The 26,694-nt window shown below is 39.5% G+C and overlaps 1 protein-coding gene across 7 annotated transcripts in view; it reads left to right on the forward strand.

Moving 5' to 3' along the window:
- GRHL2 (grainyhead like transcription factor 2) overlaps positions 1–26,694 on the forward strand; it is a 65,282-nt gene that overhangs the window by 2,196 nt on the left and 36,392 nt on the right. For 3 of the 7 annotated variants that reach the window (XM_030226476.2, XM_030226487.2, XM_030226503.2), the window contains exons 1-7: positions 128–362; positions 10,502–10,691; positions 13,596–13,663; positions 15,229–15,613; positions 18,076–18,128; positions 21,418–21,574; positions 23,823–23,934. In XM_030226476.2, the coding sequence (XP_030082336.1) occupies positions 271–362; positions 10,502–10,691; positions 13,596–13,663; positions 15,229–15,613; positions 18,076–18,128; positions 21,418–21,574; positions 23,823–23,934 (1,057 nt within the window). In that variant the 5' untranslated portion in view covers positions 128–270. Of the gene's footprint in view, positions 1–127; positions 363–1,215; positions 1,353–10,501; positions 10,692–13,595; positions 13,664–15,228; positions 15,614–18,075; positions 18,129–21,417; positions 21,575–23,822; positions 23,935–26,694 lie in introns of those variants that run through there. The other 4 variants (XM_030226493.2, XM_018912633.3, XM_018912617.3 and 1 more) reach the window with 4 other exon arrangements.

Below are 26,694 nucleotides of genomic sequence, written 5' to 3' on the forward strand. Positions count from 1 at the left end.
CAGCAATATGGCAAACGTGTAAACTACTGAGACTGGAAATCAATGCCCTTCATCCCCTGCTCTGTGTAGTGCTGCTGCTGTTACCACTGTGAGGAACTTAAGAGCAGTGCAGAGCACACAACCTTAGGTAACAGCACTTGCTCCATTGCAGGTATGCCTGTGATCTGTTTCTGGTTAAGGTGTTTCGAGAATTTATAGGTGATAGGTTAGGGTTTGAAAAGGAAATGAAGAGTAAAGAAATCCCCTGTGCTCTCTATAGACAAGTGTAACATGAGAAGACAAATACATTTGTTTCCAGAAGAGATGACCAGATGGAATGAGATAATAGACTGGTGTGAGGAGTTTGCATGGGAGGGTTTTTGGTGAGTGCTTTTTTGTTTTGTTGTTGTTTTTGTTTGTTTTGTTATTTTTTTTTAGGTTCTAATTATATCCAATTAGAACCTAATCTAGAGAGTATGTTATTCTCCACATGGCCTTTCTTTACTTAAAACTAGATCTTCCCTGCAGGCAAGACTGGAGAGGGGAGCTCATTATTTTGAAGTCAGTTAATTTGTCAGAGTCATTGGACGTGTTTTTGTGGGGCTTGTGCTACTAAAGTGCTGGTGTAGAGGACTGAGCAGGGGAGGGGGATGTAGAAGGTGTGGAAATAGACATTCTGTGGGACTGGCTTGCTTGCACCTTGCTGGAGAGGTGGTAGACCCTTCTGTAGTGCTACACAGAGCTGCCTGCAGTGTCTGTCTTTGGAGGGAGCAGTGGGGACAGGTTCTGTAGTGCTTTAAGGGAGGAAGGTGGATAGTTAGGTGAAAATGCTAAAGAACCAGGTGTTTGATTCTAATGCTAATTGAGGAGCTTGGAAGGGGAGATTATCCTTGAGATAGGTGTACTATCTCCTTGCCTTTCCCTTTAGTCTTTCTGCTTAAACTGGGTCTTGTCTGCTTGTTTCCACAAACTCTGGGGTCAGGAGAGATAAGGCGTGATTGCACATGCATTTTTCAGAGGTAATACCGACTGAAGCAGGCTATGGCCACTTGTTCCTACCTCTCTTCCAACCTCTCAGCTGTGTCAGTAGAATTGTTGTGCAGCTAGGAGTTGATGTTGTTTTTGACATCCTTTTTTCATTGGTCTATGTTCATATGCAGCAGGGGTGCAAGGAAATAACAGGTGTTAAGAAAATAACTGTTCAAACTATAATCTCTGCAGAAGGAAATGTGTCCCCTTGCACTCTGAGTGTTTTCTAGGTCTGCGCTGCTGCTTCCATTATTATCTAGTTTCCAGAACCTTTGAGGGGAACCGGGGCATTGATGAAGGCTGAGGGACGCAGGATGGGAAGGAAGGAGCATCCCTTTTGCAAGGTGAAAAGATTATTCTAGGGTACACTTCTGCATTTATAGGCTAAAGTTGTTCTTTAGTAGTATACAAAAAAAGTGATCAACACACAACTCCGGAATCACTGCTCTAGTGCATTAGTGGAGCAAATCAGTGAGCTTGCTACTTGTGAGGCTTAACTGTAGAAATTGACAGCACTTCTGTGAATGAGGAGCGGCAATCGTACAACCATTTGGGATGTGTCTTGTAAATGCCACAGTTGTGTCCCTGCTGCTCCTGGAGCTGTGTGAAGGCCCAGGTGGGCTGGGACAGCAGTTGCAGGAAGGGCAGACTAGTGGCAGGCCCCAGCACGCTGGCTGCCCTGGCTCTCTGCTGGCTGGCCAGCTGCCTGCCCCCTGCCAGCCTCCCAACAGCCCAGGGTGTGCAGAGCTACTCAGGACATCAGGTAGCTGGGGCATGCTCAGGCTGCCCACATAAAGGAGGGTTTGGGGCAGCCTGGGTCTGCAGCACAGCGTGTGCATGTAGGTGAATAACTGAGTGGAGAGGAACCCGTAGGTGGGAATGGGTTCAGACCTGTTCCCATGTGTCAGTGGAGGCATGTTCACATCCAGCTTGCTGCTTGGTAGTATCTGTTGCAGAAGTTGATATTGGGCTCTTCACAGGGTAATTTTGATTTAGTGTTTTCTCCTCGTTGGGTAAATTTACTGTCTTCATAATATTTAACTTAAGCATCTAGTGCTGTAACAGAAAGTAGGCTTGTAATTTACAATGTGATTCTGTGTTTTGTTCCTAATATTTTCTTTGAGGGTCCAACATGTCCATGAGGGTCCATCAGCAGATATTAAGTGGCAATTAGGTGACAAATCAATTAATATTTTTTTCCCCCACAGCCAGTTGTCGGAATAGAGCATCCAATGAGATTTAATTTTCTGAAGTGTTCTCACCTGGGAATGAATGCAGAAGCAGGAATTAGATGTGTTTAGTTCTTGTGCTTTTTGATTGCCAGACATACTGTCACAGATGTTCCCTAGAAAACCATTTTTGGGCAAGGAAGGTAAAAAATCAGTGTGCAGAACCTCATAGAGCTTGCAACCATAAGCTTAGCTAAGAGGAGTAAGAGTATCAAATGGATAGGACTTGCTGTTTGCACTACTGTCTCTCTGGCGCTGGAGTCTGAGACCAGGCTGAAGATCAAAGCCAAAGAGGAGGGAGGGGATTTTCCCCGGTCGCTTTAAGTTAATTGTAATGGTCACATAACCTCTTCCCTGTGGAAGGATCAGCAGGGACATTATTGTCCCTGTTTTGGCTAGGACGTCTGAAGGGGAAATGATATTACACCAGTTGACATTTGTTGCCAAACATTTTCACAAATATTAATCCAGTGTAGTGGTTACCTTAAGTATTTTTTTTTTTTTAATTAGGAAGCAGCAAATTAAGCTGCTGTTCTTTGTACATACACAAAATAGCACTTTCAGATGCTGATCTAGAATTAATCCTGGGGTGAATCTTCATTAGCTTTTTGATCAGTGATTAGGGCAGTACTAGCTAGTTAAGGGAAGTAATTACTTCAGACATCTTAGTATACAGGGATACTGTTCTGTTCTTCTACAGTGCTGACATAATAAAAAGTAGTTGCTTACACAATATTTAACCAAGGAAACCATACTAAAATCATCTGAACTGTGAAGTCAAATATTGCAGTGTATCTATAGCTTGAGAGTATGTCTCAAACATCAAAAATTACATACATAGATTTCTTTTATATATATTTATCTATTTATAGCTATATTTTTTTATATAGATTTGTTAATTTTCCTAATTTGGGGAGACAGTGGTATCTTCCTTAATAATGTATTTAAGTAGTTCTATAAAGTATATTTTCAGGTTTGTATACTTTTAAAAAATATTTGTGGGAAATCTTGACTTCCAGGTTTGCTTGTTGAAGTCATGTTTTCCTTCTAGCTACATAAAAGGTTTAATATCCTGAAAAAACAGCAATCAGTGCTATCAGTGAAGTAACTATTCCATTTCCATTAACTCTGTGGAAGCAGTGAATGAACAAGGACCACAGGGCCAAGGGTCAGGTTAAATTGTAGGAGGTCTGGGCAGCCTTGTCATGACCTGTTTTTAATTTTTACGGCCTGCTTCTAGCTGCTTCAGGTCAGCTAAAACAACCCCGAGTGCTATGTGCATGAAGTACTCTTCCTAGAAAAACATTGTGGGCTGCCATGAAGCTGCTAAATAATTGCTTATTCTGATCAACTCTGTCAGCTCCTGCAGAAATGCTGTGAGCTTCAGATTTTCTTCATTTTGATTTTTTTACAAATGTGCTGAAGCCTGTCATTTTTTTAAGAATCTTTGTCTTGATTAAAAAAAAAAAAAAAAGCAACAGCCTTAATACACAAATAACACAAGATTATCTGGAAATAATATTTTATTACAAGTGAGACAAAAAAAAGTCTCTGAAAGCATAGATATAAAATGTCTGTCCCAGGGTAAGTAATTGCCTCCTTGAACTAGTCCTCAGTAGGCATTTATTGTATGTATTTAATCCTTGTGTCAGATTTCTTTTTCATACTTCCACTTTGACATAGTTAATAATAATTTTTCTTCAATGTTAATGAATCACCTATTTGTTCTAATCTCTTGATCACTACTGCATGCTCAACTTATTTTAGTTCAGAGTAAAAACAAATAAAACTTCTACTAGGCATCTAATTGTTAAGCTAGTCTGTTTTGCCATTCATTGTTGCTATTCTTAATATATAATTTTACTTCCTCTCAGACTGTTTAGTAACGGTAAAATAATTTCTTTAATCATTTCACATGTGTAATCTTGTTCAAATTCATCTTGTGCTCAAAAAGTATAATTGTCCCAAAATTGCAAGAGTCCCAAACTTGCATTCATTAGAAGGTAAAATGACTCAGCCTCTTTAATGGGAGTTTTTTCCTTGGTATGGACTTGAGGGCCAGAGGGCATCTTACCTTTTTGTTTCCTGGTGGTCTAAATGCTTTGGGTTTTGGTATTTTTTTCTTTTCCTTCACTCTCAATTAATTTGTGTATTTATATAGTTACTGGATTGGGTTAAGTACATTTTGGAGACCTGTTGTGCTTCTGGGAATGATGTGATTGTCAGCTATGAAAGACAAAATGCTGAGAAACATGGGCCATAATTTTCCTGTTCATTAAATATTTGTGCTCCTTTGTAGTTTTAACGTAACTCTGTTATCTAATTGCAACAACTGTATTGGAGACTATTTAATTATACCTTTGGCAATAAATCCTGACGAGTCTCAAGTTTTTTTTTTTTTTTTTTTTTTGTTTTAAATCAAATAAATCAAAACTTGCAATGAGCCACACAAGTTGGGGGGGGCGGGGTTTGGTGGTATTTTGTTTGTTGGTTTTTAAATTTTGTTTCATTTTTGTTTTTTTGTTTTGTTTCTAACTTTATGTCAAGTAGGAAAAGTAGTTTTCTAAAGGTAGTAAACTTGGGCCAAAACTAACATTAAAATATTTGAAACAAATGGTTTAAAGCACTAGGACTAGCTTTTACTAGTTTTATACTTCTCTGTGTAATGAGCACAGGCAGAAATTTATGGTCTGAAATCTGAAGTTTAACTTATGCAGCTCCTCTGGGATCTGTCCTGCATTTTGAATGGTCATAGTACTTCATTTTGTGCCTGTTAATTCATATGTATGTACATTAGCTTAAAGACAAATTGCTGAAAATCTGTTTTATAATTGTCTTACAGCTGAACTAAGATTTATGTAAATGTAAAATAAACTTAGAGGGTTTGAGAGCTACTGAAATGTTTGTGCATGATCATACTCTACCCTCCTTACTTGTGTCAAAACTGGAGTGGGAGCTTCTGCTTTATTTTCTGGTTCTTGGATGTGTCTGGGGCATGCTCCTGTACCTTTTGCCACACCAAATGAGTGTTCTACAAGTTCAGCATTTCTTTGACTTTGCACTGGAGGAAAGACCAGAATGCACCGCACTGTGGTGTGTGATGCATGTCTGTGTGCAACAGGAGTGGTCCCTTTGGCTAGAATCTTGTTTTAGAATTTGTGTTTCTCCCAGCATTTGCAGATTGGACACAGTTGCCCTGGTCACCTTCTTATCATGCAACTAACAAGGAGCTTATGATAAATATCCTATGACCTTGATGTGCTGGGCTGGGAACAAGGGTGATGTGAGTCTGTCTTGCCTTTTCCAGTTATTTGACTACTGCTAAAATTTCTGGATGTTTTATAACGTCCAGCTGTATGGACCAAAACTTTGTATCCCTTCTCTTGAAGGAACAGTTTGCAGATGATGTGTGCAGAAGTGCCTGGTGTTCTTTTATCTCACCTGTGTAAGAATGGGCAGGCTCAGGCCTGGGCTGAAACCTGGGAATTGGAACCTCTCCTGTTCTCCTGCCTCACACACATTGCTTGTGTGTTCCCATCTGGCACCTAGCTTCTGCAGGGAGGGAAAAGTCTTCCTGCATTGTCACAGAGTGAAGAAGTCTGCAGGTATATTCATGGAGCATCGTCATTGTAACTTTTTTTTTTAAGAACAAATGCAATGTCCAAAAAAAAAAAAAAAACAAACCCAAAAAAACCAACCAACCAAAAAAAAAAAATCCCAAAACCAAACAAAACAACACCCCACAGTTAAAAAATGGAAATGCCTGGGCTGGGTGCCCACCTTGGCAGTTTAAACAATCGGCTTTGGATTTCAGGGTTGAATTTCCTGAGCAAGGCAAAAGATGTGGGGCAGGTAGGAAGGGACTTTCTTTCCCACTAGTTCCAACTGGATCAGGATGTAATGCTGAGCATATGTTGCAGCAGGATGCAGATGCACTTGATGCAGCATGGCTGCCTCAGTCTGCTTTTTGTTCAGTGGCAGATACAGCTGAGAAGTTGAGGGCTGCTTGAGCTTTGCAAATTCAAAAGAAACCTCTTGAACACCAAAATTGGTTTTGAGAGACTGGCAGGCAGGACCCCTTTTTTCTGAATAAAAAGGAAGCTGATCACCAAGCCTATTATGACTTTGACTCATTGTAAGCTAATTCGCAAATTGCATCAAGTTGGGTGAGAATTTGCCTGTAGTAGGATTTTGTAGCCCCAAGGGCTGGCTCTTGTATGTTCATTATCTTTAATCCGACGAAGAGCTTGAAAGCTGGCCTTTTCCATTTAGCATTATTGATGTTAAATACAAGGTACCTCTCCAATTTACAGTAACGGAAATGAAGCAAAGTTTTGGATATCTTTGTATTTATATGCTACTCTTGTATAGGTTTTATAAAATTCCATGGTCTTAATTGTAAAAAAAGTTCAAAAAAATCACTGCAACTGCTGTTAGTCTGGAAAATTTATGTATATCTTACGAAAACACACAAATCACTTTGGATGGTATGAACAGGAAAATCTCTACTAAGCAGTGGAGAGAAACAAAAAGATTTTGCAAAATAAAGGCCGTCTGAAGTTTTAGTTTTGACATAAATGCTCCTGTGTCAGAGCAGTCTGGCTCCTAGCTAGACCATTGCCCAGAAAATACGTTTCATTCTTGTGCACTTACTACTCTTTGGCATAATACAATGGAAACGTTTTGCATTCAAGAGGAGCTCAAGTGGTAGCTTGAAAGGAAACATTTACATTTTAGATACAAAGTATCCTAATTCTCCATCCCTCTCTCCACGATAAAACGAAGATGTGCTTTCAGCTTGTACAAGTGTGTCCCGCACAGCTGCGTTCTGGTTAGCACACATCCTGACCCATAGACAGAGGGGTGGTGGGCTGGCCCGTTGTTCTCTGTTCTCTCTGCTCTTTAGAAGGTTTTAGGTGTGGCTGGGGCTACAGCGGGTATTTGCTGGTGTTGCTGGTCAGGTTGAGTGGGAATCTTGCAATCTTGGCCTTTTTTCCTTAAGTGTAGTTCTTGGTAGATGTGGTCACTGATGTATTTTCAGTTTTTGATAAGATTCAGAGATCTGTGGATCTGCTAATTGCAGGCTCCAAATTAGGCTTTTCTGTCAGCTGGGATGGTCAGGGCAGCTCTACAGTGGGATTGCTGTTACTTGTAGGTGTCACCCTTTGTCTTCCACACAGTCCAGGCACCACCAGAGTCACTTTCCTCCCAGGCAGGTGCCAGCTGTCATCAGTTGCACAGCTGGAACAGCTGGGGCTGCCCTGGCATGGAAGTATGGCTGACAAGACCGGGGAGTTTATCTGTGTGGTGCCTCACTTAGGATGTTGGGTTTTCTTGGTGTATATTAAAATACAGTGTATTTATCTCCTCTGATTATGGAGGACTTTGCTACATCTCTGTCACACTGAGCTGAAATCATCCAAGGAGGTTTGGCAGCTGTACAAAAAGGAAAGGGAATGTGTGTGCATGCACAAGTCTCATTTCTTCAGAGAAACTCCCTCTCATCCAAACGGCCTTATTTAATAGAAGAGTTTTCTTTAAGTGGGCCCAATTGTTTTGGCTGCCTACTTTGGCTATAATCTTTTAAATGATTGACTATGTTAAGTCATGATAATTAGCTCTGACCATTAACCTCCTACAGAGCTGATTACAGGGATAGGGGTGATGAGGAAGTTTTTTATTTTTCTTAGTGCTATTGTTTCAGTCTGTTTGCAGAGTAAACACAATGAGTGTGGCGGTTGATTATGCTGCCGACTATCTCCCAAAGCAGAGGAGACAGATACTTCATTTTCAAATGTGAAAACCTGAGTTTTAGAAAAAAAACATGCTCTGAAGAGATGTTGAGAAGGCTCTGGGTCTATGCACTTGTGCCTTTCCAGCTATCCCAACTGCTTACTTACTGAGTTGCTGTCTCTAGAGCATTTATCCCCTTTGCTTTGCCTTCTCCCCAAAACAATCATATATGCACCTCTGAGAGACTGCACTCTGGTCATTGCTTTAAGATCATCTTGGCGAAGTTAGAGCAACAGAGATTGACTCCTCCCCTCCAGCATTTTTACAGACAAGCATAGCCCAAGTCATAAAAGGTGTGTTTTTAAAGGGATCTTGCTGTCTGACTGTAGTGCTCATAAATCAGTTATGACTGTTGCATGCCGTGAGTGCTCTGAGAACAAAAGGCAGTTACTGATTTTAAGGGAAGATTGCTACAGGAGGAAGGCTGAGCAGGATTTTGTGCGTTGCAATGGGCAGCTGCCCATGCAGTGAAGCAGCCCAGATTTAGCTAAAGGGGAGCTTTGTTGAGGAAAGGAGAATCCTTGCTTGGAATAATTGCCTCTGAGCCAGGGAGAACTGACTACTCCAGAGTGGAAACAGGCCATCAGCTACCTCTGGCACGAACAGCAGGGCTGTTGCAAGTCTGATTTGAGTTGCTAACAATAAGGTATTGAAAAGCAGGCAGACCTAGCAGTTGCCTCTGTATTTCCTTAGACTCCTCATTTATGCTCAGCTACACTTGCTGAAACAAACCTGTAACAACACCAATGTATATGTGAAAATAAGAGGGACAAAAATCTTCAGCCAAAGGCCAGGCAGAAGTGTTGTCAATTAAAAAAAACAACCAAGCAAAAAAGGTAGTTTCTGAAAATCTAGTTACTTTATTTACTTGTAATTGGCTGTATTTTCTGATATGAAGCTATGAAATGCTCTCTTCCCCCACAGAGCTCATAAAATTGTGCTCTGTGTACCAGATGGATTATATTGTTTTTCATTAAATAAAGAAACTTGTAAACAGTACTCTGTGCCATAGAGATTATAATCTCCACCATCCCCCTCTTCTTCCTTAAGCACTGGAGCACGCAGTTTGCAGGTTGGATTTGCACCACAGCGGAGGAGTTCTGGTGCTACCCCAAGCTGCTGGTCACTGCAGCTCAGGGGCCAGGCAAGGAATGCTCCCAGAATCTGAGAGCATTTACTGTGTGGGTTCAGTTGTGCTTTTATCAAATCCTATTTCGGAAAACAAATAAAAGTATTGTTTGCACAGTTTAAATGCCACTCTGTGCAACAGCAGCAGTTGGTTGGGTTAGATCTGTGGAGCTGGCACTGGTGCAGGTAAGGCAGAACAGAAAGAGGAGGCTGACTACTAAACTGGCTTTTATGTGGAAGATGGCACAAAGTGTTTTATGAAGGTCACCAGGAATAATTACTAGTTTTAGCAGTTAAGTTGGTATATTTAGTTATGCTACCATCTCTGCAACTTTCACATTTTTTAGGTGTAATGTGTTATAAGTTTTGTTGTCATAATTCTAAGTTGAGCCGCAATTCTTGACAGTACTCTTGTAATGCCCATGAAGCAGCACACTCCTCACTCCACTATTTCCCATGCCTAATCAGTTTGCCTACTATCTTATGTAATAGGCGTGCAACCTTTTTTTTAATGCAGTTCTTTTATCAATAAGTTTATTGAACGGTTTGAAAAAGCAGGTGCTATTATCTTCATTTGTATTTCCATTATACTGGAAATTTCAGCCATAGCTGTGGTGCAGCAGCTTCTCATGCAGTATGCATGGGCACTGGTCAGTTTGTACCACTTTCAGGCTGGAGGAAACTGCTTTGGTTAGAGATGCCACTCACTAATGGTCTGGTGTGTGTTACCATGGGTTTATAATTAGATGCGGTGAGTGATAAAGTGTGCATTGAGACAAATATGTTTGCTTCTGTTCCATCCACTATTGCTCATGTCCTGTTACAAAAAACTTCTCTGAAATTACTAATAAGTTGCATTCTAAAAGCAGAGAATAGCTTAATTTTAAGGTGTACCCACTTAATAAATACTGAATTATACTCTGTTTAGGTGAACCTTAGATTAGTATTAGACGCTTTTTCTAGTTTTCATTCATGTCTTCTTATGTCAGTTAAATGTTGGATTTTTTTTCCTAATCAAGTATACTCATAGCAAGAATACTGGGGCAAAATGTTCTTATATTGTTGCTTCATTTTTTTCCCAAATAGTTTTAAAATGTTTTTGTAGGTCTATCTGTATATTAGTAAAAATACATTTGAATTATTACCACAAGATCTGCACTCATTTGAATTTTTTTTTTAAGTACTGAAGATAACAAATTCTGATAAATATTTGTGTCACCATACAGAGATGCTTGCTTGATGTAATCATATAACTTTAATTGAGCTATTTGATGTTCTTTTCCATGCCTTGTGAATGAAGTAATCCCTTCTGGATCACAATTTTATTCTTCCTGTCTATGCAGTAACAAGCGACTTGTGGCCTTAGTGCCAAATGACACTTCATTCAACACCAGACGAGCCTACACCAGTGAAGATGAAGCCTGGAAGTCGTATTTGGAGAATCCCCTTACAGCAGCTACCAAGGCTATGATGAGCATAAATGGTGATGAGGACAGTGCTGCTGCTCTTGGCCTCTTGTATGACTATTATAAAGTAGGTAATTCTGTCATTATCTCTCCCTGCTGCACTAGCAGGGACCACTCTAAGAGGCAACAAAAGAATCAGATTTCAAAGACAGAAGTCACTGCATCTTGTTTTCTCTTTAATGTTTCCATCATGCACCCATTCTGTTATAGGAAGCCTGTCTTAAACAGTTTTGATGTATTTAATTCTGGAGAGAAAAAAAACAATCTCAGAATTCCCATATTAAATTTTATGCCATGTTTTCTTTTTGAGCATAGTGTTCTTCCTTTGCAAGAACATTGGATGATACTTGAAATACTTAAGTGTAAAAGGGGAGGCCTTGTCCATCTGTACATTTGTCTGCTTTTCTGGTTCATTCCACACATGTTTTAGTTTGCTCTTTAACTGGGGTATCTCTCATCTGACAATTTCCCATGTTATTTTTGTTTGTATAATGATTGCAGTAGGCTGTATACAAACATACAGTGAGAGCTAGCCCTTGCACTGGCAGTTTGCAGGACAGAAATGAAGTTGGACACAGAGCCAGTGATCTAAGTCAATTTACAGGAAAAGCACTGATGTAGTTTCAGTTTGTCATGTTCTAAACCTAGGGCTTTACATACAATTTTGGTAACATTTTTTTTTTTAATATATATATTTCATAGTGTTTAAGTAAAGCTATATTTGAGATTTTTGCTGAAATCAGAGCAGAGTCCTAGAGAATGCATCTCTGTGTAATGCAAGAATGTCATTCTGAAGCCCATGCTGATCCCTTGGTACTCTGCAAACAGAATCAGTGTTGCCTCCCATGCACTAGAGTATGAAATATTTGCAGTGAAATGAACAATCTCCATACCCCCAAAGTCAGCTATGGCTGCCTTGGACAGATGATCTTCTGTGAAAGCCAGCACAGCAGTGCCAAGTCCCCTTGTAATTCATGAAGAAATAACAGGAATGGGAATTAAAAACCTGTGCTTTTAGTATTTATTAGTATAAACGCTTTTAATGAATGGACTCCTCCTTTTAATCTGTGACATTAATTGAGTGTTCAGGATAAGAGGCTGTATGGAAGATGCCATATACCAACCTTACGGTTAAATATTGTTTTAATTGCTTTGCTGACTATATTCTTGCTTTTGTGTGTTGTTGTCAGGAGAGAAAACTGTTCCTAGTGAAAAAGAAAAAAGGTCCTTTTCTCTGCTTGACATAGTTACCACAGTGCTAGAGTCTGTGAAATTAATATGGGTTCATAAAATTCAGGATGTCTATGAGCATCTGGAGTGTTGGCTTCTGTCTTAATAATACCTTTGTATGTAGCAGTTCATTAATCTGATGGATTTTTGTAATAAAACCAGAAAATAGTCTTTTTCCTTCTCAAAATCATGTTCTAAAAGACATATCTGCTCCTTGTTCCAGGCAGTTGTTAAAGACTTGGGGTTCAGATGGTATAAGGTGGGATTAACATCTCAAAACCATTTCCAGCATTCAATCATATCTATTTTTGTTTTAAATAGGGATAAAATGATAACTCTTTTTGATACTCCCAAACACAAACTTAAAACTTAACCTCTATGCTATAATGGGGAAGTGTAGAGTACTGCCAATGCATGATACTCTTGAATTCTCCTTGTTTATAATCTGGCTCATTAGCTCTGACATGCTGGATAATATTTTTGAATTACTTTTTCCACTCAATAGGAATTATTTGAATTTAACTGTCTGGGTTTTTTTAACTTTTCCTTTTCCTTGTAGTAATATTTACCTAAACACAGGACATCATTCAGAGAAAAATACATAATCTTAAAAGGGAAACTGTGGCTTTTATCCCAGTTTAAAAAATTAATGAAAGTGGTTTTCCAACCAGCAGGATGCTTAATAGGGAAAGGGGATGTTCCTAAAAGAAAGAATGGCTCTGGATTGAACTCTGTGACTGTGCTGCTGTCTTGCAGTTATTATTGATGTTATCACTGGCTATTGGAGTGCACTGTAATAGTGTTTTTCCTTTAAAGTCAGATATTTTTCTGATGTTTCTTTAAAATATTTAAAAGTAAAAAGCATGGCTTTAGCCCATTCTTAGGTCTATTCTTGCGCTGAGTTAATTGCTGTGATGGAGTGGATATGTCTTGTGCAAAAGATAGATTAGAAGTTTTAGCTCCTAAATTAATGGCTCAGCAAGAAAAGAAAAATGTGATCGTGGCACCAACTTTTCCCTTGGTGATTTCTTATCTATGCTGGTGTCAGGACACTTGTGTGTGGGAATACAAATCTTTAAAGTCGCTTGGTGTCAATTCTGAGTCTGTCAAGGGGCCAGATTTGACTGGGTTTTTACCTCTCATAGCTACTGATGCAATCAGTAAAGCAGAAGTCAGTGTTTCTGATGACATACCAGCATGCCCTGACCTGTCCCCATACTAAGAAAGGGAATGATCTACAAACTTTCTCTAAGTGTGAGTCCTGCAGTTTCCAGGCTTCTCTCTAACAGGAGGACTTACCTGGTGCTTAAGGTTTAACTGAAAAGCCTTTTTTGTCTGAGCTAAAATGGTCTCAGTGCAGAGCTCATCAAAGCATCTTATCTTCCTTCTCATCTTGTTTTATTCAGTGAAAAGTGTGCATGTGTTTTTGGAATAATATGAGCTTTGATTTTGAGATAGCTTGGCCTAGCTTGATATTCAAAAGATAGGACATAAAGAAGAGTGCTTTGCTCCTAACTGGTGTGCCTAAGAACTAGAAAAGAACACGATTCCTATTTTTTTTGTCTTTGGAAATTTTCTTTCTGTTCACAGCAAGTCCCCCAAAGAAAACCAGCTCCTGCTATCTGTGAACTAGACAACACTGATAGAGTTACATTTTTCTAGTTGTTGCAGTAGAGCAGTCTGAAGCTGCAAATGCCTGACAGTTGCATTTACCTGACCCCATGCCTGGTGTTGTTCTCAGGTTCCCAGAGATAAAAGGCTGTTGTCTGTTAACAAAGTGAGTGATAATCAAGAAGACCAAGATAAAAGGTACAGTATTATTCAAAATCATATACCCAGCTACTGAAAGTGTTGATCAGTTGTGAACTGAAGGAACTGTGAGAGCCTGAGGTTTTGCTTTCAAAAGTTAAAAGAATGGAGGCTGTTTTGGGAAGCACATTTTACTCCTTTTTACTTTCAATTGATTAGAAAAAATGGATGGTATTCTCAAACATGCAGCTCAGAAGGTAGCTGAGAGTTTCACTCCTTGTTTGTGTTTGGTGGTGTTGTTTTGCTGCTTCTGCTGAGATTAGTAAAATCAGATTATCTTGACAGTTGGCTATTGGCTGTTTTTCTTCGTTTTCTTGTTGTAGGGCAAAAAGTGAGTAGTTTGTCCTCAGTAATCTCATTTATAGAGTCTTATTTAACATAATTTAGGATCTGCCCAGCAAATAAAGTAACTCTTAAAATAATTTGCTTAGAATGTTTTTCTCACTCCTCTCAGATTTCAGCTTTTCTCTGTAGGCTAAAAGTGACTTGAGTCAAAGGAAGCTGCCTCCTACTATTAAGACCTGCAGAAAAGAAAGAGTGTATTTTTTTTAGAAACAAAGAAGTTTTTACATACTGGAAGGTATCTCCATATAAAATTATGACAGAGATGAGCTACGCAAGGTTTATTTCAATGTAGCTGATTTGTGACACCCTTAGATGATCTCCACTAGCTATTCATAAGGTGATTGTTTCAATAGGTAGTAGTATAAATTTACTGTTTCAAAATAGGCTATGAAATGGTTTTTGGACAGTTTTTCTTGTACAAACCAGAGAAATTCCTGATGTTCAGTTACTAAACTGAGTGTGATTGACAAAACTGGCCTTCAGTGGAAAGCCAAGAGAGAGGAACTGGGCACTGGGTAGTATCAGAGCATTTCTCCTGGGTTGAGAACAAAGCAATGTTATACCTACTAAAAGTTCTATGAGTTAACAATTTTATGTCAGTGTAGCTACTATAGCAATCAGGTTGCTTTCAACAGCAACTGTGGATAGGTGTGGGAATGCTGCTGAGGTTACCTTGCAGCCACTATAGTTACTGATCTACTCTGCTACAATGGAATTCCTGGGCTTGCTCTTTTAGAACAGCTTTGCTACCAGAGTTAAGCAAACAGTAGTGGCCTGTCAACAGCCTGAAAGAGCATGCCATCTGCATATGAATTTTGCTGTTGATATTCTGCTTATTTCATGTGCAAAATATTTACTGTGAGTCATCCATGCCCTGCCTTACTCTTTATTCTTATTTTGTGTCTAAAGGCTGTTGTACTGCTGGATTGATTTTGCATCCAGATTATAAGCTAAGGCAAGAGCAACCCTAAATACCCAGAATTTATTGTAACAAGTCAAATCAAATGTATTATCTTTCCCCATTTGTTCAAGAGCTCTGGACCTCTCTGCTTGCCTCACAATTTCTCTTGCCTAGTATTTGTTAATGTATTACTTCTTATGGCAGTGGCTTATCAGGATTGAAAAATCTCCTTCCCTGACATTTAAGACCATTAAGCTATTTAAGGAGGAGATTTCCTCTATCAGGACAGTTCATAACATCTTTTGGTTTTGTCTCACAGAAATTGTCTTAATACCACGGAAGCTCAGAATAACTTAAGTGGGGGAGAGAACCGTGTGCAAGTCCTGAAGACAGTGCCAGTTAACCTTTCCTTGAACCAAGATCCTTTGGAGTCATCCAAAAGAGAATACAGCACAAATGTGTCTGGGAGCTCAACACCCATCACGGGATCTGCAGTGACTGTGGTTAAAGCAGAGGAATTCACCCCTGTTTTTATGACCCCACAAACACACTATGCAAGAGGAGAAAACGAGGAGCACCGAGGTGTTATCTTTGAACCATATGAAGTGTCCAACATTGCTCCCCACACAAATTATCTTAAAGATGATCAGCGCAGTACTCCTGACAGTACCTACAGTGACACCTTCAAAGATGGTGGAACAGAAGTAAGTTTTTCACCTCAAATTAGTGTCTAAGAATGCAATTAAAAGCTATAAACAAGATAAGGATATTAGGGCTTGTAAACAAGATAAGGAGATTTGAACTGTCCACAAGAGCCATTAGAAGAATAGTGATGTTTGTTTCAACAAATTAATTTCTACTTCTTGCTGTGTTTCCATCAGTCTGTGCTCTGATTAAAGGGAAGCATCATGAGGCATTTCAGATGGCAATTTTAAAGATGTTTATTGAAATTTCTGAGAATAATAAATACTGATTTTTATTTTGGCTTTGGGGATATTGTGCCAAGTAGAAGATAGCTATTATTCTGAAAGAAGATTTATTTACCATTAACAAGATCTGCCTTCAGAATAGTAAGAAATAGCCACTTTGTAACAGGGAAATTCTAGATGTTCTTTTGAAAATGCAAATGAGTAGCAACAGTCTCTGCTGCTGGATAAACCCAAGTAATTTATTCAGAAGCTGTTTGTTGCACTAAGCTCTATTCTGTAACACAGGCAAGTAAGAAAAAGTAGCAGAATTAAACTAATAGAAGGGAACAGAGAATTTAACAGGCAAGGAACAACTGAGTGTATATGTACAGGAATGAGGAGAAAAAAGGCAAGGAGAGCTCATAAGTATTTTACAGTTATGCTGCAGTCAAAGTAATTTTACAGTCAGATTTAGTATAGTGAGTACCCTCTGGCTGCTTTTGCCTGCTTCAAAATAAGGCAAACAAGCTGGAGTTATAGAGAGATAAAGACAATTTAAAGCTGACAGTACCTCTGCAAATAATTAGAGATATTAGATGGTAAAACTCCCCTAGGGATTTTCTCCTTCCAACTCTACAAAATTGTAAACATAACAAAAGTACAAGGCAAGCTACATTAAGGCTGAGCTTCCCTGATTTAGTATATGAGAAATTTACTGTGTGTTTGTGTATTATAGAAAAGTACATTGTCTCCATGAGTGACACAGATCCAGGATGTCTGGAGGTGAAATTTGTTTTCAGATATAGAACACATGTAGGTCAACTAAATGAATAAATAATGAAGAAATCTAGCTTCCCATTGTAAAATCAGTAGGATCAAACTTTGGATTAGAAACACTGCTCTGCATTATCAAATAATATTAGTTTGGCAGTTTTTAGGTGCTACTAGTAAATGGCTCTTATGGTACCATACTCATGGCTTTCCCTGGGGTGCTGGAGCAGTGATTCCATTCCATTGGTGTGTTCTGGGACATGCTGCTGAGAGGTTCCCAAAAAGTCCATCTGCCTTGTGCAGAGAGCTGTCAAACATGCAAACTTGTTAAATTTGGACGCAAAAAGGAACTTTACATCTACATGCTGGCTTTGCATCCCAAATTTTGTCTTATAATAATTTTGTTACATGTTTTTTATAATATAACGTGTTGTTAAAATGATTGGTTAATAACAGGATGCAGTACTTGCCATCTAGGATTTCTGTGCTGTCTGTAGAGAAAGAGTCAGTTCAAATCTGCTTGCCAGAAGTGCGTGGACTGGTTTTCTAAGTGCAGTCACTCCCCTCCATCTTCACCTCCCCTATTAATTCTACAAGGGACACTGGACAATTAACTTTATGTCCCCAGCCATAGTTGTTAGGGGAGGTGTGTGCCACTGTTGGTGGCCTTCTAGCCCCAGGTGTTCCACATGCATGTGGCATGGGAGCAGTCAGGGCTTTGCCACCCTGCTGCAGCCTCACGTAGCACTGACCCTGTCCCTTTGTTTTTCTCAACTGCCCAAACCCCAGAATGTGCTTAGCCTGGCTGTGCTCTGACTGCTCCTCCAGCCACTGTTGTGTAGGCACAGATGGATGGAGGAGGTGTGGGGGAACCGTAAAGTAAAATGTCAAAGCATACCAAAAGAAACTTAGGCAAAGTTATTGTTTAGAAATAGGAAGGCAGTTGTTCTTACTAGTTTTCATAAGTGCTTGCAAAGTATTTCCTAAGTACTAGTGAGAATGACTGGGTTTGGATGTGTTCTAATACTTACTCAATTTTCAAACACATTATAAATACATATTTAGGAATGGTTTCAAAACATTTATGAAGTGACTTAGTTGTGTTGTACTGAAGGAGTGCTGAGTTTTTATAGATTGTGGTGGTAGTGGACACTTTGGTCAATTGCTTGCTGTGTTCTTTGTTACAGTTTTAACAATTATAAATATGCTGTTCTCATATCTTTTATTTTTGTGTTTAGCTGTGCTTAGTTTGTTAGTTCTTTATAGTATAAGCAAATTCTTTGAGGTTAGGTAAGTAAATTGTATGGTTTTTACAATGTCAACCTCTAACCTTCATATAGAATGTGATCCACTCCAGTTTTTAGGTATTTCGAGTTTCAAATAGTTGATGGTTTCTTCTGAGTTATCTTTACATTAACATAGTTGCACTTTTGTTGGTATTTGCATTTTGATTTTATCAAACATGTTTAATTGATCTTATTTTTCAGAAGTATCGGAGTGTGTCAGTGGGGGCTGAAGAATATATTTATGAACAAACAAGGTATGGCATAAGCTTTGCAGTGTGTTGACTGGCATCAGGCAGGAATGTATTGAGGAGTAGCTGCCTGTGTCCAGTTCCCACCCTTCCTTTCTTCCCCCTGGGGTACCTGCAGGGCTCCCTTGATGCTGCCAAGCATCATTCTCCCCTTATTCTCCTGCTCATGTTAGTTTTTGGATCTGACCAGTTTATAGCTTCATCTGTTGCCTTCCCTTCACATTGATTTAAACTCATAATTCCTCTGAAGCCCCCCACCCAAGATATGCAAGATGAAAACTGTTGAGAGGTTCTCCAGGTAAAAGAGTATAGCTTTGACAACCAGGTCAAGAAAAATCTTTTCAGGATGGCAGAATGCACAAGGCAAATGTCCAGGACAGTTGAAAAGCTTCAAGAAAAATCTTCAAAAATTAAAGTTTGAAAAAAATACTCTTCTACCTAAGCACAGAAGAGTGTGCATGTAGCATGTGCAAACACTGCAGAGTCCCTTTATCTAGGAAAGACTGCAATCACTAAAGGTTTTAAACTGATGCTTTATTTCATACTTGTGAATGGTTCTGTTTATATCTGAGAGATTACTCTCACTTTAGAATCAGGAACATGACTACGTAGTTTTCATGGATTAGGCATATGGCTCTGACTGTGGTGAAGGCTCCTTACAGCTTAATGTATTTTCTGAAGAATGTTAAAACAATCATTAACTGCAGTGAGCTCAGAACTGAATCATTATATAGACAGAAGATATGAAACTGATAATTAGCAAAGGCTGCTCACTTACTACACTGAACATTTGTAAAATTGAATCCTGAAGCATTGGTATTGTTAACAATTCTCACACATTTAAGTCTTTCATGCTACGGCCCAGGTTACATTAAGAATGAAACCTTTGAATGCACATTAGGAAAACTCCCAGGAAAGATGTATTTAGTTTATCTGGAAGTGGAAGGCTCAGAAATGAGAATTTCAGATTGAAAAAAGAAGTGGTGAATATGCAAGTAATTGGAAGCTTGCTAGAAGATCTCTTAGTGACTACACAGGGGTTTAGTTGAGACTCATGCTGAGGTTCATAATAGTATTATAATAATTGAGTGACTGCAATAAGTTTTAAGAGTGAGAGTAATCCTCCTGCTATAGGGCATGCTTTGCTTGCTAACTGAAAACAAGAAGAAAACTCTGAAATGGTACTACACAGAGGCTCCAAAATTGACCAAGTGCAATGTGTCTGGGATTTACATTTTTTTCCTGAAACGTACAGAATGCCAGGGAATAGAAGACCAGCCTGTGGCAAGCTGTAGGCAGTTCTGTTAAGACATTGTGTGTGTCTGAATTTGATCATTCTAAGCCCTTCTCAACACACCTCCCCACTAGTTCTTCTGTCTGGTGAGGTTTTGAGGAACATCTCCCAGAACACTCAGTGTGCTTTGATGTGTGTCATGAAGTGATCTTGAGGACAAAATCTGTGGTCCCTATGTGTGATGCTAAGTCAAGGCTGTGCCCCTGCCTTAATGGGTGGTCCATCTGTAGGACAAGTGGTGCAGCAGGATGGGTGCTGGTTCTGCAGCGCTGCTGGTGTAGCTCTTCCAGTCCACTCAGACAGATCCACACTTGCCAGTGTTGGCAGTGCCTCTGTTCCCCTTGCACACAGGACAGGGGCTGTGCCAGCACACACCACAGTGGAGGGGACAGTGGTGCCTTTGTGCTGCCTTCCCGCTGCGTGCAAGAGCCTTCATGGTGGCAGCAGCTGCCTTGTGTGGAAGCACCAGTGCTGCCATCGCTGGGTTGGATTGGTATAGATGAGTGTTTGCTTATTATCTTAGTTTTGCTTTGACTTGTAGTTTTTAGGCAGCTAGAAAAATGACTGGATTTCAATGTATAAGCTAAGAAGGACTTATAAGTTGTCTTTGTTTGATTGAGTGATTGCAACTAAACTGAATAATTGATACTAAGCTGTCTGAAGCTCCTTTTGGATGGAAAGACTGGATCTGTTGGGTTTTTTCTACCTTCTCTTTGTGTGGAGATTGAAATGTAATTATTAGTTACATATTTTGTTGTGGTGGTTTTTTCCATTGGATAGTTAAAATATCTTTTGTTTTCCCTTTATTTCTATATTACTATGACAGTACTACGATGATCTAGAGTATTTGCTTGAATTAGAAAGTTAGGGATACACTGTTGTTTTGGACCAACATATTCCTCCTTTTGGTTCTGCTCTGGCACTGCTTAAATGCTTTGCTGAATTAGAAACTTTGTGAAAATGCTTCCATATCTCCAGTTCATGAGGACTCTGCATTAAGGTTCCTGTGCAGTTTGAATTTTTTTTTTTTTTACAAGATCAACATTATTTTAATGTAAGAGAATGTGAGGAGCTGCAGACGTCAATTTTATTGGATTATTGTTCAAGCCCATTATTGGAGGTGGTGGCTGAAGAGGCTCAGTGATAATTGTTTCCAGCTAACAGTTCACTAGTTAATGAAGCCTTAAGTTTTCATGGTTTGAGAAGTGCTTTGAAGTTGGAAAGTTCTTCTGTAAAGGAAGGTCTTTTTAAGATCTAAAATTTCAACACAAGAGCTAGCTGTTTTTCCCTGACATTTTTCTAAAGGAAGGTTACTTGACTGAAGATAAAGCTAAATGTAGGCACTTCATTCAGTGTGACTAATTATGAAAAGAAAGCTTATAAAAACCTAGATTTGCGTGTTGTCTTGAAACAAATGAACTTACTGTCCATTCTCTTTGTATTCCTTCTTTGAACTGTGCTGAAAGTAGCAGTTGGACATTCTATTCTCTGTGTCCAGCTTTCACAACATGTTTTATTCTGGTTGGGTTTTAAAAAAACCTATTTATTTATCTATCTATCTATCTATCTATCTATCTATCTATCTATCTATCTATCTATCTATCTATCTATCTATCTATCTATCTATCTTTCTGCAACTTTATTTTAAGTTCAAGTGTCCATGGAGTTGATGATTTCCTGCAAATCATACTGAATCCCCTCTTGGTAATTGACACTCTCATTGTGGGGTAGTCAGTCTCATAACTCAGAATGGTTCCTTTCAGAGAGAGTACAGATCTAGCCTTTGATCCAAGAAACTTACTGTTCAGATAGTTTTACACTTGGTTGCAGGATCTGATGAAGTCAAAAAAAGAAAATTGCAATTTTAAATTGCCGTGTCACAGTTTCCTGGAATTTTGTTATTAGCTTCTTATGACTTATTCAATGCAATAATTACATAATAAAAGAGAAAAGGGGAAAGTGATATGGATTTTGTGGGTGTTTCTCTCCTTGTCTTTTCAGCAGCACTTTTCAGTATACGCTAGAAGCTACCAAGTCTCTGCGTCAAAAGCAAGGGGAAGGACCCATGACCTACTTGAACAAAGGACAGTTCTACGCCATCACCCTGAGCGAGACGGGTGACAACAAATGCTTCCGGCATCCCATCAGCAAAGTCAGGGTATAGTCCCATTTCTTTCCTAGGTGGGAATGTAGCTCTGCAGGTAGATATGGTTGTGGTTGACTGGCTTTTAATTTCTATTTTTTTGGGGGGGGGATGGACATAGAAAGCTTATTCTCATGCTCAGTGTAAAGGTGGGAGAACACCCTATTGATGGAGGTAACAAATGTTTTGCTGTCCAGTTTTTTCAGAGTGTGATCTTATGAGTTAATGATAGCCTCAGTTTATGGTTTGGCAGAATGGTGGTGAACTTATTGCCATGAATAAAGCAAAGAAGTCCAAGATCTGCCACATGTACAGTGTAGTCCATCTTTACTCACTGGTGCACTTTATCAGCTGCTTTCCAGTGCCTTTCAGAGAAAACGTGAAGAGTTAAATCCATCATTTGTGACATAAATTTTAAATAATTTTCATTGTCTAAGTGTGAGCTTTCACTTGACATTCACCCAGAAGTGTAACAAAATGAATTATTTGCATCTTAGATTCTATGAGTAGCACTGTAGCTTGTGTATTCAGCAACATCTACCTGGTGAATGGGCCTTCTGATTTCCTTGGTAATGTTTTTGAGTTGATAAATCCTAACCCAGTAACTTTGGAATGAACAATGAGCATTGTAAATTTTACCCTGAAGCTGGCAGGGCTACATATGTATGAGGCTGCAAAAATGTTTCAATCCAAATACATGAAGCTCTCTAAAAATGTTGTGACTTAAGTCAAAGGAAGCAATGAAAGTCAATGTGAGCAGTGAAGCAGAAAACAACCTATATGTTTCTATCATATGTGAAGTTTAGAGACACTCTTCCTAAACAGAGGCAATGATTTGGAAACCTGAATTAGCAGTTAATTTTTAGCTTGGTTTCCTTAGGACATGAGACTGTTGGCTGAATCCCACGTAAGACTTCTCTGTTGCTGTACAATCTCTTTCCCTGCCACCCATTCCTTCCCATTTTGTGGTTCCAGCTCTAGCACTCGTAGAGCTGAAACAGGAGTCAGGAGGTCACTGGTCTGAGTGAAAACCAGTCCTCATATACCTGGTTGAGTGCAATGCCACATGAGTTTTGAAGCTGTGGTAGCAGCAGGGTGGAAATTATACAGGAGAGGTGAGATCGCATCCTTCTGGAGGATGTAGTTGACAGAAGATTGTGCAACTGTGTGCAACTTTCACAATCATGTTCTGTTTGCCAGGGCTCTACTCAGATGACTGTTGAATTTGTTGACAATTCTATCCAAAGCTAACAGAGGGGCAAGAGGTTTTGGAGGTATTAAACCTCTACAAGTTCCCTGTAAGTGGTTCATAAAAACATTAGTGCTGTCCTTGGTGGAAAAGCCAGTCTGCACAGCCAGTTCTGGTTAGTGCATCAGCTGGCCAGCCACACACACCTGGTGCCCACACAGGATATACAGGCATAACCCAGGACTCCACAGTGTGTACTGCCTTGTGCCCATGGAGAGGAAGATGTGGTGATGGTGTTCACCTTTTATAGGTGGAATGCAGAAGGTCACAGAGTGCATGAAGGGTTGTGGTGGTGATTTGTGGAGGGACAGAGATGATGAATCAATTGTAATCTACCTCCTTGGCTTATAAAGCAGCTTGATAGTGATTTTTTTGTGCTTAGTGTCGCAGGATAAAAATAAAACAGAACATTTAAAAGTGAAGGTTTTTTCTCTCTGGTTTATTTTCACTTAATTTTAATTGGTATGATCATTCTTCCATTGTTTTGTGTCGTTTTGCTTGTCTACAGTAGGGCTTATTCAAAAAGCTTATATTGCTTGTGTAAAATTTTGCATAAAAATTCAATCTGTTTCCTTTGAATCACACTTTAACAAAGCGAATTCAGAACATGAATTGAAAACCTCAGTAAAATTCAGTAAATAGTTACACTGAATTTGTCATTAAACACATATGTACAAGAGTCCTCCTCCCAAAAAGGGTATTTGTGTATACTAAATTGAAAATATCTTGCCTTTAGCCAGTGAAGGTGACTTTTTAAAACTAAGAATATGATTAATTTTTATTTGGACTATCAAGAACATAATCCTGGGCCTTGCATTATTTTACAACTACATTTCTTCTGTCCTGAGTCTTTAAGTACACTGTAGTACTGGACTGATTAAAATCCAATCTTCTACAACCAAAGTACTGTGAGAGTGGCTGGATCAGAATTAGAGGCATATGGAGATTTTAATTTTTGTTTTTCCTGACTATTAATTATTTTAACTAATGTGGCTCTGGTGTTGTTTTTCATAGAGTGTGGTCATGGTTGTTTTCAGTGAGGATAAAAACAGAGATGAACAGCTGAAATATTGGAAGTACTGGCATTCCCGGCAGCACACAGCTAAACAGAGAGTCCTTGACATTGGTGAGTGTAAGAACATCTCCAGATTTACAGGGAAGATTTCAGATTTGGGAAGCTCTGGTGCCTTGCCCAGGAATATGGTGGAATATATTGGCAATGGTTTCTTGGTTTGTACCAGAGTTTTCAGCAATGCATGTCTCATTCCTGCCAGGACTGTGGGGTCTATGGAGCTGGGTAGGGACCATGCAGAAAGAATGATTCTCAGTGTTTACACAGAAGTGCTGCCCCTTGCATGTGTATTTAGTGGTGTACCTCCTTCTGGGAAATCAAGGTCTGCACCTCCTCAGGTGTGGCAGAGTATCTGTTTCCTTTATTTTTTCAAAGGGTGATCTAGTCTTTGATCCAGCAACAGTTATGTTAGCCAATTGATGTGGAATTGCAGCCTGAGAGTGCAGATGTCATCATTGTGGTGACTGCAAAGGAGTGTGCAGGATTCCTACCCCCTTAGAGTGAGTCTTGTCATGTCAGCAGTGAGGGAGAGGCAAGCTCTGGTGTGCTATCCTGAGAGACCTGGTTATTGTTCATCCCATCTAAAGTATTTACTAGCCCATTTCAGCCCCAGCTGTCCTGTCTGCATGCTCAGGAGATTCTAGCAGAGGAAGAACACGTACTTGCTGCCAAGGAGCCTGAAGTTGAAGGCAGTGGCAGTGTCTAGACATCAAGCGTTTCTCCCCTCCCACGTGCAGTTTACACATGCACCCATCTGCACGGATTCCAGTCAAAGGAGTCGGCAAGACCAAAGCAGACAAAGTCTATCTTGTTTTGACCGCCTGAGGGAACCAAACCATTGAATGGCAGGAATGAGAGGGGGCAGAGAGGGGGGCTAAACCAAAGCAGGGTTACTTGTAGAGAACATTGGGACACTTCAGGGAGTGACTGAACTGGGTGAGCAGGGAATCTGTCCCCGAGTGGTCCTAATCACTGTGCTGCTGTAGATTTTCAAATGCTGCAGTTTCCACTGAGGCCTGGTGTTATTTAAGGTCAAGTGTATTTTGTCCAAGCAATGTCCTCTCTGCCTCTTGTCTTATCATCATTATTCTGGCTGAACTGTTTCATGAACTTCATTCTTTTCCCCCTTGCTCCTATTTTCTCTTCTTGTCTTTTGGGGTACCTGCCTCAATAAAACCACCACCTCAGAACAAATTACTTTTATCATGACACCTTAAAAGAAGAAATAGGCCACGTCACAGCTCTTTCTGAAGGTTGCCTGTTTTTTTGTGCTAGTCCCTACAAGCTTGTGGTAGTAGTGCTCATACCTTTGAAAAGTATGTGCTGAGCAGCTTGCTTCACTATAGTGCTGCCCTCTGACTCCACTGCACTTGTGATGTCCTGGCACATTTCAGTTGCCTTACCCCAACAAGTTAATTTATGATGCATAGTCTCAAAAATAGTGCTCTGCAAAATAAGTGCTGTGCATGAGCTCTGTGTTTACCTGTGTTAATGTCTTTTAATTTTCCATTAGTTTGAGGTGAAATAGCTTTGCTCTGACTTTTGAGGCACTTTTGAATACTGAGGTGCATATTCTTTATTTGCACTGCAAACATGAGCAAAGCACAGTGTAGTAAGACTTACTGATATAGCCCTTCTTGTCAGATGTAAGAACTGTAAGAGCGTGGTTCACCTCAGTTTTCAGGAAAACAAAAAGACCTAAATGCTGCTCAGTCGTGTTTTCTTGAGAACAACTGAAATATAGCCTCACCTCTTACAAGTATGGTGTTTCTGAAGTACATTTCATTTTCTTTGGCATGGCTAACTGGCTTATTAGGCCAGAATGGCTCCCAAGTATCAAACCGCATTTAGCAAAATCTTCTCGTTTTATCATCAAATGGTCTAACTGAGCAACTTCATCCTAAGTCGAAGTTGGCCCTGCTTGAATCAGATAGCCTCCAGGGGTCCCTTCCATGCAAAATTATTTTGAATGACTCTATGAAGATTTCTCTTTATGTTAAAAATTCAGATCCCTGAAGGGGTCCTCTAAATACTTGGAGTTAATGTCCAGGCCCTGTGTAGTAAACTAAGAAAATTAAGTGTCCAAAACTCTGTATCACCTGTTCCATAGATGTTACTCTTATTTTAATTTGATGTTTGTAGCATGTTTAACATCTGTGAATCCTTTCTATTTGTTTATGAATGCACTTTTAATCTAAAGCATGATGTGGTCCTTAGCAGGCAGAGGATCAAATTATTTTGGGATGCTCTAGTTCCAGCTGTTTAGATCTCAGATGTACAGGGGGACTGTGCTTGTGCTGCTTTCCATTGTGGCAGGGATCTGTCTGTCTGCTTTCTGGCCTGCTGTTATATTCTGGACATCAGAGGAAATAGTGGCTTGCTCCTTCACTCCAGACACACAGGGGTCACTGCTTTAATTTGTTTTGTGCACTGGCTGGTGCACCCCCTGGGAGGAAGGATGCTTCAGTGGATTAGTGCAGGGACAGGTCTGAAGATGTGTTGATATTAATAAAGATAAGTATGTACTTACATGTATTCAAGTCCTTAGTGCTTGAAGAATAAACTTGACAATCTGAGGGCTTGACACTTACTGAGCAAGAAGGTAAGGTATTTTCCAAAATTTAGGCTATGTACTGTAATGGATTTTTTTGAAGAAGGAGTAAGGTGCATGTTTATATTTGTAGGAGGAATAAGGGGGGCTGGGGAAAACAGCTTTATTTTCACAGTGCTGTGACACTGGATCACTAACTTTTTCTTTTAAAATAATTTGAAATAAAGAATAGAATACTTAAGTGCAGTGGATAGTGATTATTT

This window comes from Serinus canaria, chromosome 2, assembly GCF_022539315.1.
Source record: "Serinus canaria isolate serCan28SL12 chromosome 2, serCan2020, whole genome shotgun sequence".
Classification (NCBI taxonomy): domain Eukaryota; kingdom Metazoa; phylum Chordata; class Aves; order Passeriformes; family Fringillidae; genus Serinus; species Serinus canaria.